We start from the raw sequence: 13,808 nt of genomic DNA, 5'->3' as shown, positions 1-13,808 counted from the left end.
ACAAACTGATGGGGCAGGCAGAGGAAACATTGGTGAATGTCTTACGAGAGTGTCCAAATGCTGCGAGGAGACAACTGAAGGGTCACTTGAACTCCATGGAGGCTATGAGACACTACGTTCAACAACAGAGTTTCTTACCAGAGCACTACGGGAGGCCCACAACAGAGTTTCTTACCAGAGCACTACGAGAGGCCCACAACAGAGTTTCTTACCAGAGCACTACGAGAGGCCCAAGCTTTCCTGCCCTACTACCATTAGAAGTTCATCCAAGGTTCATGTTGTCCAATACGTTATTCATTTCTATACAAAGTTTACGTATTAAAATTCAAATTTATGGATGAACTGTTCAACCTTTTTCAAAACGTACACATTTTGGTTCACATATTACAGATTTAAAAGCGCACTAGTGGCGAACCTTGAACTACACTTATATCTTATTATTATTGACGATTAATAATGACTCTTGACCTTACGTGCGACATACCAGAGCTTTACAACACGACCAGGCTTATGCATTAAGCGCATTTACTTAAACTGTTGAAATTTGTTGTGCTGCGACAATTAAAATGTTTGAAATGAATTCTGATTCTGCTATCTGCTACATCTATCTTCGATAACAATAAAAATAGCAATTCCTGTTGTTACAAAAACATGTATGTGTCAAGTTTTACATTTTAAATTACGCCATACTTTCGATGGTCTTAAGCGACCCCTGACAAATTGTCAATCGAATCCCAAGGGGGTCGCGATCCACAGGTTGAGAACCCCTGGTCTAGAGTCTCATTTAAAAGAAACCTTAATCACTCTATTGCTTTAAACAGAATAAAAACCCCAAAGGTCACAAATAATGCTTTTTTGTATTAATTTGGGATAATGGGAGATAATCGGTTAAATGGAGGAAAATACATATTTTTATCATTGTCTCCCATTTTTAAAATTTATTTTAGATCAATTATTTTTGTACAGTATTGATAGGCTAACATTCACCTACTATAAAAATAGAAAATACATACTTATATATTAATGTAGCATAGTTTTATTAGGAGTACAAATTTACAAGCCACAGCTCTTGTCAAAGTCAATCGGAATACAAGATGTTCTTAGTGTGATTATTTAACAATTAGACCTGAAAAGTTATATAAGCCGTGAAATGTTATACACACATTGTTTGGCTGGTATACAACAATAATCAGTGGGCTAGCATCCATGGCGTAATGGAGTTCAATCAACTCTGGCCCAAGACCATTAGGGGCCCACAGCGTGTGACTGTACAACCATGGCAAGTCAGGGTTTCATTGCGCTTCTGTCCATGGCGCGTGAATAAAATGGTCCCCCCCCCCACATGATCCCTTGGAGATGACTATTTGTACTTTGTATAATAAAATTAAAACTGCTCTCATTTTTGTAAAAAAAAAATAAAGATTTATCCTTTTTTTTTTTTTAATGTACATCCTAATTTCGTTCTATTTGGGGGGGGGGGGGGGGACCAACATATTATATTCTTGAAACCGGGCCCACTGGTACCTAACTACGCCACAGACAATAAATGTTGTTACTGAACATTGTGTATATTTTATTTTAAACAGCATAACAGTGAGATTGTTTTACAACAACAGTTCTTATTTGCTATATTACACTGGCAGGCTAATACTTCAATTACACTGGCAGGCTAATACTTCAACTCTACATGTAAGAAAATACTGATATAAACATCGACTTCTAGTTCAACTCTACTGATAAGAGAGTCAGGTCACGAATTGAGAGGGCTATCAGCATCCGCAAGATGGCTGCTTTTGCCTAAATTCCCGAAGGTGCCATTTTATGACGGCGTCACCCTTTCCGAAAGGCCCGGGGGTCAAGACTGCTTCCGGTAGCGGTGTCCGGCAGTAAACTGAACTGCAGACGTTACTCTTGTCGTAGCAGCACTGAGGGTACATTGGTTTGTTCACACGTGTAGGGTCCTAGGATTTCAGAAACAATAGTAACTTTGTCAATACATATGTAAGTGGCCAAGAAATAGCAATACATTTTTTTGTAACCAAATAATCACAAACAATATTATTCATTTGCAAAATGTATTTCATATTATAAAATGAGGACAACACAACATTTCTTTTCTTCTCATCTTGTTGTTTTAACTCAGTATTTCCCAAACTGTGTTCCGCGGAACCCTAGTGTTCCGCGAGGCCTGAATAGGTGTTCCACGAATAATTAACTAGTAGGCCATCACGTGAATTAGCCTCTCTAAAAAAATAAGCAAAGTGTTCCGCTAAATACTAAGAATGCTCGAAGAAAAGCTCGTTTATATATATTTTGGTAACTTCTTTTAATCTCTATTAACTAGTGGTTCTGATTTAATTTTTTTCCCTTCCCAAGACTCCTTAACTCTTTCTCTCCGTAATTATTTACCACATTCTGGTGGAATCAACGCTGGTATCGTCAGTTAGGAGAGAAAGAGTTAAAAGTAAGTCGTGGTATCCCTATCAGATCGGTGTCATCTATGGTGGCAAAGCCTATAAAGCCCAACCGTTTCGATGGCCGACGGGTAACAAGGAAGCCATGTGGGCCAGCACAATGACCCATCCGACTTTACTTCACCTGCATACGTAAGGTGTCTTTGAAAGTTTGGGTAAACTCTGTTATGACCTAAGAATACCGAAGTTCAAAGTCTGGCTTTACAAGTCAGCTACCACACTCTATCACCTCCTTACAGACGCTAAAACACACACACACACACACTCAATGTTCCTCAGGGCCCTTCACATTCTCTTTATTTTTCAACACTGCTTTGCAATGTCCTGTCACATCCAGTGGCGTAGCTAGGGTGGGGGGAGGAGGGGGGGAAGAATTTAAAAAATCCCCCCGGGCCCCCACTTTAGAGGGGCCCCCAAATGAGCGGGTTTTTTTTTTTATTAAAAATTAAATGTTATGCAAAATGCATTGGCCCCCAAAGAGGTCAAGCCCCCCCCCGGGCTCCCAAACGATGGAAAATTCCTAGCTACGCCCATGGTCACATCATTATTAAGTTGCATTGTGACATGGAATAAGTTTAGAAGCACGAAATACTCTCTATATCTGTGGCTTGGGACGTTTCACGTAGAGAACAAGAATCCACAGTGGCATTATGGGAAGAAAATCTCGTTTTGAGTTTTTTTTACCACATGGTCAGAGGCAGTGGACGCCATGAGTAGCAAGAAGACAGGCGTATTATATATCCTTAAGTGAGAGTATTGCTTGCTGATTTTTTCATGAAATTCTATTTGGATTATATTGTATAATTATGTGAATTATTTCAAGTATTCTCATTGATGGCTGAAGTTGCCAATATATTGTGAACTGTTATTTCATTTAATAAATATGATGTCTGCTAAGTTTGAGTTTATTCGTCATTCTACATGTTGTGGTAATATTACTCAGTAGATTTAGATGTGGACATACGCACCAATAGGTTTGGCGTGAAGAAGGGCATTTCAGTAATACACCATTAACATTCGAATAATACCACAAGAGGAGTTATTCTAATACAAAGGACATTCGCGTTATCAGCACATATAAAACACTTAACATGTCCTCAAACTCTCCCCTTTAGCAGCATTGGAAGAGGGGGAAGTTAGTAAGTTCGCCCCCTCCACACGTAACTTGTCAAAACATTTGTAAGTGACCAATAACTAAAAGATACATTTGTGGTAACGAAACATTCCAAAACAATATTTTACATTAACGAAATTTATTGTCTGTAATAAAAATAGGGACATTAAGACACCCCCTTTATCCCCACTAGCTTTGCCTGATAGTGTTGAAATGTTACAATAACTGTAACTTTACGTGATGTTAGGTCAATATTGAGAAAGCATTGCAAGCAATATGGCTCTGTGCTTATTAAACTCTTTATGCTTTCATTTTACACCTGGACTCTGATTCATTAGAACTGACATGAGATCATAAAGGGAAAAAAAAACAACAACGACTTAACAGAGTTTTAAAGACTAGATTGAAACATGAAATATGTAGGACGTATATATCTTCTTTTTCTTGTATTTTAAACTAACGTATGAGACAAGATACAGTTTCAAAATAAATGGCACATTTAGCGATTCCTTATCTACAGTGAAAGATTGGAAACCGCGCATTGAAAATAAGATAGAATCAATGTGCAGAAAATGTAAAAACACTAATCAGAGCTACAAGTTATTCTTGTAATTAGAAGCTTTTGAAAAGACACGAGTTAAAGGTTCAAAAGATGTTTTAATATTTTACATTTTCCTTCAGATAATTACATTCTAGCCCAAACTTCCTACAGGTCGATGGGGGATAACAATGTGCAGGGTTAGACCCTGGGACCTTTAAGACCACCGAGCGACAGTCCAGAAAGCATGCGACAAGACCAGGCAACTATTACTAGTTACAGTTTAACCCTATCTTAAGTTTCTCTCTATGTATTTTGCCCGGTGTCGTCTGCTGAACACATCATTTCTAGCTTTCAAGACGTGATTTTGTGAGCCTCCCCCCCCCCCTTTCTCTATACATGTTCCCACTCGCCTTCATCATCTCCCGAAACTGAGGCTGATTCGGTCCGCCCCTGAGGTCCCAAGACAACGGCGTCTCCAGCGCGTGTGGGAACGTACACTTGGTGAGAAGCAGAGGATCTAGCCACTGGGTCACCGACGTCAGCTCCGTCAGACTCAAGTCGTGGACGTTGTTTTTAAGGCTGTATCCAGGGGAGTATCTGCAGAGGAAGCAAAACAAGTCGAATATAATAAGCCCAGATATTATTAATATCATTATCTTTTAATAAAAAAATGTGGCAATAAGAGAATAGGTTTTTACAAAGCTTATATCAACCCACTCTGTCTGTCGTTCTGTCTGTCCTTCTGTCTGTCTCTGTGTCTGGTAAAATGTAGGAACAAGTTATTTCTCCCACTCACATTCTCAAATCAAGTTGCAACTTTGCACAATTATCCATCGGCGTAGATACATGGGAGGCGCGGTGGCTGAGCAGTAAAGGCTTGGCTTCCAAACCGGGGTCCGGAGTTCGAAGCCTGGTGAAGACTGGGATTTTTAATTTCGGGATCTTCGGGCGCCTCTGAGTCCACCCAGCTCTAATGGGTACCTGCCATTAGTTGGGAAAAATTGAAGGCGATTGGTCGTTGTTCTGGCCACATGATACCTTCGTTAACCCTAGGCCACAAAAAACATGATCTTTACATGATCAGCCCTATAGACTACAAGGTCTGAAAGGAAAACTTTACTTTATTTCTTTTCTAGATAATACATGAATCAATATTGACTTTGAAATTTTTAGGAGTTAGGGGGCTCTAAACTATGGCTTGTGCTGCCTAGATCTTAATCTTTCACTGATAGCATTCATTGAATAACCTCAAAGACACATCAGCTAAAGTAACATCAGTATTGTTCAGTAGTATTAGAATTTTGAAAAAAATCTGAGCATCCTATAGACTTACACTGACACAGGAGGTGGGCACTGTGAGAATCTAAGATCCAGTAGCTCCCTGACCACTTCCGGATACTTGTACAGAACCAGGCCGTGGGTAAAAAACTTGGAGTGTGGGTATTTATTTTTTCTCCACATTTCGTTCCGAATTTCACTGCAAGCAAAACAAAGTTGACCAAAATAAAATCAATAAATATAAGCGTTGTTTTTTTTTTGTCAAGGAATAACACAGCAGAGATATCGAGCAGTAAATGCCTCATAAAAATGGAATTTTCGGGGAGTCTGTTTGTGGTTTTTCGCGAATTACAGCTTTATAGATTACAGATTACAGATTTATATCAATTGGTGGGAAGCGTGGTCGAGAGGCTAAGTGCGCTTGAACTTGGCTTGGCTTGGCTACATAGAAGGCACCCGACTCGGGCAGAGTTTTGTTTACTGAGCGCCTAAAGGCAGCACGGAAAACCAACTCCTAGATACCCCCTCCCCCCCCCCCCCACCCACTGGACCACAAATGAGATTGGACCAAAGCGCTCTGAGCATGCTATAAGCATGAAAGTAGCGCTATATAAAAGCTATAAATATAATTGTGTTTATTAAGAGGAGCCTACACAGTGAAACGAGGAGGAAATGTACTGCCAGGGAGTATAGTAAGCAATAATCGTATCCTCAGATATATAAGTACAAATGTGGACATTTAGTTGTTTTTTTTGTTGTTGTTTTTTTTGTTTTTTGTTGTTGTTGTTTTTTTTTTGTTTGTTTCTTTAACATTTTTTAAAAAAGGAAGATAAAACGTGTAGAGATAAGAAAGTTACGAACAAAAAAAAAAAAAGAAGAAATAAAAGTAACTCATACAAATAAAAACACGTCACTCCCATAGACTTGAATACACAATAATACCCTCTTCTAAAAATACGCATTTAATAAATCTTAGTTCAAGATCTAGTACATATATAGATATCTTCATTTCATTTATCTTGTTTTTTTTTTTTATTTTCCACCTGTCTAGATTTAGATTGGTGTTGAAATAAACACCCAAAACTGGAACAAAAGTTAGGCACGAAACAAAACAATTAATTAGTGAATTAATCGGAAGTGTAATATCTCGGCTTTACGAACACGTATTAGAAAGAGACTGAGGAGAAAAAAAACCACAGGTTTGGGTAAATTTAACCACAGCTTTTTCAATAGTAAAAAGTATAAAGGAATGAGTAAGTAATAACTGATGATATTGTCGTAATTCTTCGTCGACCGCAAATGGGAGAATTAGTGATATCAGTCGGTCGTTTGTCAGGCTTTGTTTTATATATATAAAATATAAGTGTTTTATATATTTATATCCCGGGCATGCTACCCTGCGCCTCATAGTGGCGCCCGGGTGGAAACGCTCGTAGGAGGAAACGATTAGGCTAAAGGGTAGCAAAACAAGACTCCCTTGGGTGTGCCTAAGGGGGTGCGAGAGCATCCTCATTGCACTGCGCAGAGTTTTAAAAAAGCTCCCACAACCTTGTCACAATCCAGGCGCTGTTCCTCAAGGGGCCGTTTCATAATAAATGGCGTGTCCCGCACGGTTAGCCTGGTATAGAAAGGAAAATGGCGGGGGCCTTTAGTGTACGCGGCCTCTTGCCACGAGTCTGACACACCCGCTAGACAGAACAGTGTACACTGTTCTCATTCAGGCCGGTGAGAGAGAGCTCTTGTTCACTTTTGCTGGCCTAGAGTTCCAAGAGCCGAAGGCTCAACTCTACCTGACAGTTTTCAAGAAGAAGAAGAAGAACTTAATTATATTGATAGATTGTGTGACCTGCTTTCCTGAGTGAATGATACCAACAACTACCTGGCAACAGCTTTCGGACAGTCGCCATGGTGTACGATGGTGTGGAGAAATCCCGGTGCTGCATGATTTCCTGTCTCCCTTATGGTAGCGTAGTCGAGTCGGCGCCTCAACCATTTTTCATAGATACTATATTGAAAAAGAGAAAAAAAAGCTATACTTTTTGTCTGGATACTTCAAAAATATATTTATTTTTCTAAGATACTTGAGACTTAGACAAATTAGATTGGTAAATATAAAAATAAGCAATCAATAAATTTGTTGTCGCTCTCTCTTTTTATATGTAGTATGGTTTCTGGGTGAACTATAATAATAATAGTAATAGTAATAATAATAATAATAATAATAATAACAATAACTGTTGTTCATTGATAAACAATGAAAACAAAACGCTACCATTATTGACATCAACAACGCTGTACCACTGTCTCATAATCTAGGAAAAACAGAAATGCAAAAACAACGAAAACATGGGAACCTTGAGGCTTGGAGATTAAGCGTTTATGGAAATTATCCAAAAACAACAATATACCCCATTGTTATATCAACCTTCTTATCTTATATAATACAGACGTTATTTCCCAAAAGAAGATGATTAGGTCCTACGCCTTAAGCATTTAGTCATGCATATTAACCAATGACCTAAATTCTGCCAAGTCACTGGTTTTCCTGGCTGGCTCAGGCAACCCATTCCACGCTCTAATAGCACTAGGGAAGAAGGAGCATTTGTACAAATTTGTCCTAGCATACGGAACGAGGAATGCGCCTTACTTATTGTGTCTTTCTTGGTATTTTATTAGGTTTTGTTTTGTATTTGAAGATGATGAAACATTGTCCAACTTACTCCTCGTGAATGCCGTCCCCATCCTGATACTTCGCACAGCTGTAGTTGGCCATGGGAACTATGACAAGGAAAGACTGCGTCTCATTGGATTGCAACTGTCAGTGGTGATGTTAACCCTGTACTCTTTTGCTAAATCTAAACTCAACAAGAAAAAATTAAACAAAACAAAACCTTGAGCTTATATTTAGTGTAATTGTATCAATTCGTTTGGATCAGTCATGTAAGAAAATGTGTAATAGATCTAGACTAACAATAATAAATCACTGCCATATGAAATATTTTTTTATCTATTGTTTTTTCATGCCTTCAGCTTTCTAAATGTGCTATGATCCTATCACTTGCCTGGACCAGTTGGGTAAAGAAGGGGGTGTGTGTGGAGAGAGGGGGGTATCTATGTAAATGTTACCGTGCTAGCTTTTTAAATGCATTATATATATAAAAGTTTTACGACTTAAACTTAGAGCTCTAGGACTCAGGCCAATACACTAACCACTGTGCCAGCGAAAATCTAATGAAAATAAAATGTTTCGTAGCTATCTATTGCTAGTTTCAAACTTGTTAGTGAGACGTAATTCTCTACACAAAGTATAAGGGGCACTAATTCAACGTATACTGCCACATCTGTCAATTACAATTTCTTTCCCGTCTTTAATGCCAAACAAAATAATTACCATCAGTGAATTAATTAATTGGTTATTTTTTTTTATATAAACTGTGATTCTTTTTTTTTGTCAGGTACAAGAAATAATTGTGCGAAATGTCCACTTCATCGGAGATTAGGCGTTGTAAAATAACATATAAATAAATTGTACGAGACAGTGAGACAGACAGACAGACAATAAGACATTGACACATAGTCAGACAGACAGAGTGAGTTGATATAAGCTTCGTAATAAACAAATATTATAATACTTCAAAAGGAAAAGTACACTAGAAAGGATTAATATTGACTGCACACTAATGTAATAATCGATTGCATACACATTTTGCAACTACAAAGCTTATAAACTACAAGTCTGGTTATAGGTAATTTTAACCTTTTGAAAAACTCTTTGAAAACGTGAGAAAAACTGCAAGTATATTTTAGGTCAAGTGACCTTTAAAGCAGAACTGGTTTTATTCGCACTGAGGACTGTAAGAAAAAAAAACTATTTATTTTCAGTCAACTAGTGGACTTTAAGGCTAAAACATATTTTCGTATTTCGGGCCAACGGGCTTATTAGTTATCACATTGTTTTGTTCCTAAGGCCCTAAGGCCTATTAGATCCAAATTTTTGCGTAGCCTAGACCAGTGGATTTATTTGCCTAAGTACATCTGTACATGTATATTTTCTACGCTTCTACAAAACGTAGTAATATCAACACACTCTGTCAGTCTATCTGTCTGTCTCGTAAAAATTCTACGCTTTTACAAAACGTATTATCAATTCCCTCTGTCAGTCTATCTGTCTGTCTCGTAAAAATTCTGCGCTTTTACAAAACGTATTATCAACACACTCTGTCAGTCTATCTGTCTGTCTCGTAAAAATTCTACGCTTTTACAAAACGTATTATCAATTCCCTCTGTCAGTCTGTCTGTCTCGTAAAAATTCTACGCTTTTATAAAACATATTATCAACTCCCTCTGTCAGTCTGTCTGTCTGTCTGGTAAAAAGATTGTACACGTTATTTCTCGGATCAAGTTGAAACTTGGCACAATTATTCATTGGCATCAGCACTACACGAATAAATAAAAAAAAAGTCAATTAATAACTGTTAATTAAAATTTTCAAATGATACCAACAAGAAAATTTAATCCTTCATCATTCACAGGTATGTTTAAATATGTAGGGTTTCATCCCCTTAGATGATTGAACGTTATTTCTCCCACACCCATTCTCTGATCAAGTTGAAACTTTAAACAATTATTTATTGCACCTAACAAAACACGAACCATTATTGGTAGATATGGTTGTAAGTGCGGAGTTCTTTCCCTTAGAAGATAAGCTTTGTTTTTTACAAAAATGATTTTTTATATTTTGCTTGTTTATTTTGGAGATAAAGTAATTTAGTAAAAATATAAATCTAACATCCCGTTGGTTAGAGTAGGCTTAAATCATAATACTCTGAAAGACACAAAGATAACGGCACATGCCTGGCCCATATGCTAGGACAAATTTGTACAAATGCTCCTTCTTCCCTGGTGCTTTTAGAGCATGGAATGGATTGCCTGAGCTAGCCAGGAAAACCAGTGACTTGACAGAATGTAAGTCATTGGTTAACATGCATGACCAGATGCATGTCGCGCAGGACGTAATCATTTTCTTTTAAGTAACGTCCGTATTTTATAAGATAAGGTAAGATAGGGTCTAGACTACTCTAGACCTAGATCTAGATTGACTAGATCTATTACTAGTATGAGAAATCTAGTAGATCAAATATGGATGATCAGATTAGTTAATACAGATACTACACCGTATATATCATTTAATATCAAACAGACGATTAATATAAATCGTATAATGAGTATGTTCTTTCTTTTTAAATAATTAAAAAGAAAATGAGCGAGAACATACGTTTTTTTGTTGTTTTCTTTTGACAATCGAATTTCGATGTTAATCCTAGTAGTGTCATTGGCGTCTGCGTAATGAGCTTCCTGTTTACATGACATATTCTATAAATAGCACAATGTAAAAGTTGCGCTCTGATGTCTACATCTCTCTCGCGCGCGAATTTAAATTCGACTTAGGTATATCGTGTGTTATAATGAAAAATGTAACAAAAGAGTATATAGCCCGTGCGGGAGATCGGCCTATGCTAAAGGCAATCTTTGTTGACGAGTTGAAAGAGGGACGCCATAACAGAGTTTTCCGGATATACTAAAAGTCAAACTATGACAAATAATAAGGCTTGTCTTAGTCCAAAGATTAATGAAGACTGAGGTATTTCCCGTGGATATGCATCATCAGCTGTGACCTATATATTTTAGCACATCCAAACAGCCTCTGTCTCCTAAAGTGAACGCTTTAAGCCCAGGTGTACACATGAGATACCAAAAGATAAAGGCACATTTCTTATTCCATTTGCGAGCACACATTAGTACAGGTAGTTCCGTTTTCCCTACTGCCACTAGAACACGCAACGGGTTGCCTGAATCAGCCATGAAAAATCAAATACTTAGCACAAGATTGACATTTGGATACGACTTGGGTGTAATTATCTTCTCCTTTGAAGTAGAAGTGTGTAATTTAAAAGATTGGATCAGGAAAACTATTGGCGAAGATATGGGCAGACACTAAAGAGAAATGTTGAATGAGACACGGGCTGACAAAGTTTTGCTTACGTTGGATGTAGGCAGAACATGTAGGGCTAGGGCTAGGATAGCGTGGACGGGTGAAATAATGCACACACCCTCAAGTCTTAGACATATAAATATATATATAATAATAAAATTAAAAATTATTTACAATATGTGGATTGTTTTCAAGTCCGAAAAATTAATGAGGAATAAAATATACTTCACGCTGCTACGCAGCCCCAGCTTCGACCTACATATTTTGCCACAACTATAGTCCGCCGCTGGTTGATTTGGATTGTCTTTTCGCCATCTACGTCTGTCCAGGTCTGAGCTGTGTCCCGCGGGCTGTCTCGTCTTGAACTACTTCAACCGTCCTTAACCTTCGGAAACGAAGACAATTCCTTAACATTTATTTTATATCAAAAGGATGCATGCCAGATGTTCGGTTTAAATATTAATCTAATATTAATAAAAGTAAGACTAAAATATCTAGTTTAGAACATAAGCAATGCACATCACGTGACCATTAATGGCCAACCACTGGAAATTGTTGACTTTTTTTGCTCTCTTTGCTCCAGCATCTCCAACGATGTTCTACTGGATAACGACATCAACAACAGGATTTGCCAAAGCAATGGGCACCATGTAGAGTGTGGTATAATACCTTGCTGACTATCAACACCAAAGCATTGACTGGCTTGGTCATGTTCACAGAATGCCACAAGGTCGACTGCCTCAATCTTTAGGGTGATCTAATAGAAGGCAGATGAGCCACTGGTCTTCCACTTTTAATTAAGGTATACTGATGCATGCAAATGCGACATGAAATTTTTCAAAATCGACACTAACTGTTGGGTAAAGAAGTGTCCTGTTTAACGCATGGCTTAGACACCAGAATTAGAAAGAAGGTTGAAAGTGCTACAGCCCCTGGTGATTACAGATGCCCCAATTTATGACCATAGCTGTGTATCAAGGATTGGTCTCTTTAGTCACATGAGAAATTTCAAAGAGGGATGGATCAGTCTACAATCGTAAAATACCACAGAACAAAATAATAATTGGATCAATTTGGAACCATGATTAAAATGGGTTAAGGGAAATAATTTAGTTTAGAAATATGCATTTTTTTCCCTAGTTGTCCTTCTTTGTTTGTCAATCTGAATATGTACACTATGTATACATAGGACAATTATCGAGCTTAGAAATGTTATGATATAATGTTCTGTTTTATGTAGGTCCACAAAAAATAAATATTTTTAAAATTGTTTTGTATGTCAAGTCCTCGCTAAACGACGGGATTCCATTCCTAGAAGTAGAACCCCCGTCGTCAACGGATAAGTTGATTCTGCAGCAGTCTTAGCAGTGCGCAGGCCTTGGGCGAGTGTTATAAAAAAAAACGCGAAGTTGTGAATTAGAGAAGGATGAACCTTGAAATATAGAGGTGTTACTGTAGCCCTACATTTAATGAAACATGTCCACAGTATTTGTAAAACATGTTCAGACAATGTGACACTCTCAGGGCTATACAAGTCATTGATTTGTACACTTTTTTTTAAATTAATATTTCATAAAATACATCTAAGGAATGATGGAGTAAGGAATGATTGAGCTCAAATTTGAAGGAGCTAAAGGATGATATGGTCAAGATATGGTTGAGTAAGGATTGATGGAGTTGAGGGATGATGGAGCTAAGGAATAATGGATCTAAAGGTTGAAGGAGCTAAGGGATGATGGAGTTAAGGGCTGATGGGGTTAAGGAATGATGGAGCTAAGGGATGAAGGAATTAATGGTTAAGATCGCCTCTGAGCTAGTGAGTCTGGGCATGGGTCTTAATTTTTCTTTAATTTGTCTTCATGATTGATTTTTTTACATATGTAGTAATTTCTTGTGAACTGTACATGCAATGTACACCTGACAATACGATCAATTAGTACCATACGATATAAACCTCATCTTTTTCAGTGGTCTAAGGTTTAAGAGGGTTTCCTGTGGCTAGCATAACGACCTATCACAGGTAAGTATTCAGGCTTTCTATTAACGATTGGTCTCGGTTGACCGCGGGAAAGTCGAAATTACATTGTTCGAAAATATTCGGTCAGTTGTCGAGTCTGTATGGAGTTTTGACTGTCGTTAAGCAAGGACTATCTGTAATATAATAATTTAGTAATAGACATTTTTTTCTTACGCGAATTTCGTATACCTTTGTAACTCAAATTGGAATAAAAAAAACAACAGACTTTATAATATTACATTTTTTTTTCTTCTGTGGCATTAAAATAAAACATTGCACGAACATGCCAAAGACAGACATAAATCGTGAAAAGAGAACTTGACTCTTAGAAACAAGATTTGTCTCATTAGAGCAGGGGTTCTCAACCTGTGGGTTGCGACCCCCTTGGGGGT

General features: G+C 37.7%; 1 protein-coding gene across 3 annotated transcripts; it reads right to left on the bottom strand.

The window, feature by feature from the left end:
• Positions 1-1,020: 1,020 nt before the first annotated feature.
• Positions 1,021-10,787, bottom strand: LOC106059965 (uncharacterized). Of its 3 annotated transcripts, none has more exons than XM_056018883.1 (6): positions 10,683-10,787; positions 8,128-8,262; positions 7,287-7,412; positions 5,463-5,606; positions 4,540-4,726; positions 1,021-1,961 (listed from the first exon to the last, which is right to left on the bottom strand). In XM_056018883.1, the coding sequence occupies exons 2-6, from the start codon at positions 8,178-8,180 to the stop codon at positions 1,770-1,772; spliced, it is 702 nt and encodes a 233-aa protein (XP_055874858.1). In that variant the 5' UTR covers positions 8,181-8,262; positions 10,683-10,787; the 3' UTR covers positions 1,021-1,769. The 3 variants fall into 3 exon arrangements, with proteins under 3 accessions (XP_055874858.1, XP_055874859.1, XP_055874861.1); XM_056018884.1 differs by having other exon boundaries at positions 5,469-5,606; XM_056018886.1 differs by lacking the exon at positions 7,287-7,412.
• Positions 10,788-13,808: the final 3,021 nt, after the last annotated feature.

The sequence above is a fragment of the Biomphalaria glabrata genome, chromosome 2 (genome assembly GCF_947242115.1).
Source record: "Biomphalaria glabrata chromosome 2, xgBioGlab47.1, whole genome shotgun sequence".
NCBI lineage: Eukaryota > Metazoa > Mollusca > Gastropoda > Planorbidae > Biomphalaria > Biomphalaria glabrata.
The sequence above is the reverse complement of the archived record's forward strand: the minus strand, read 5'-3'. Positions and strand labels throughout refer to the sequence as shown.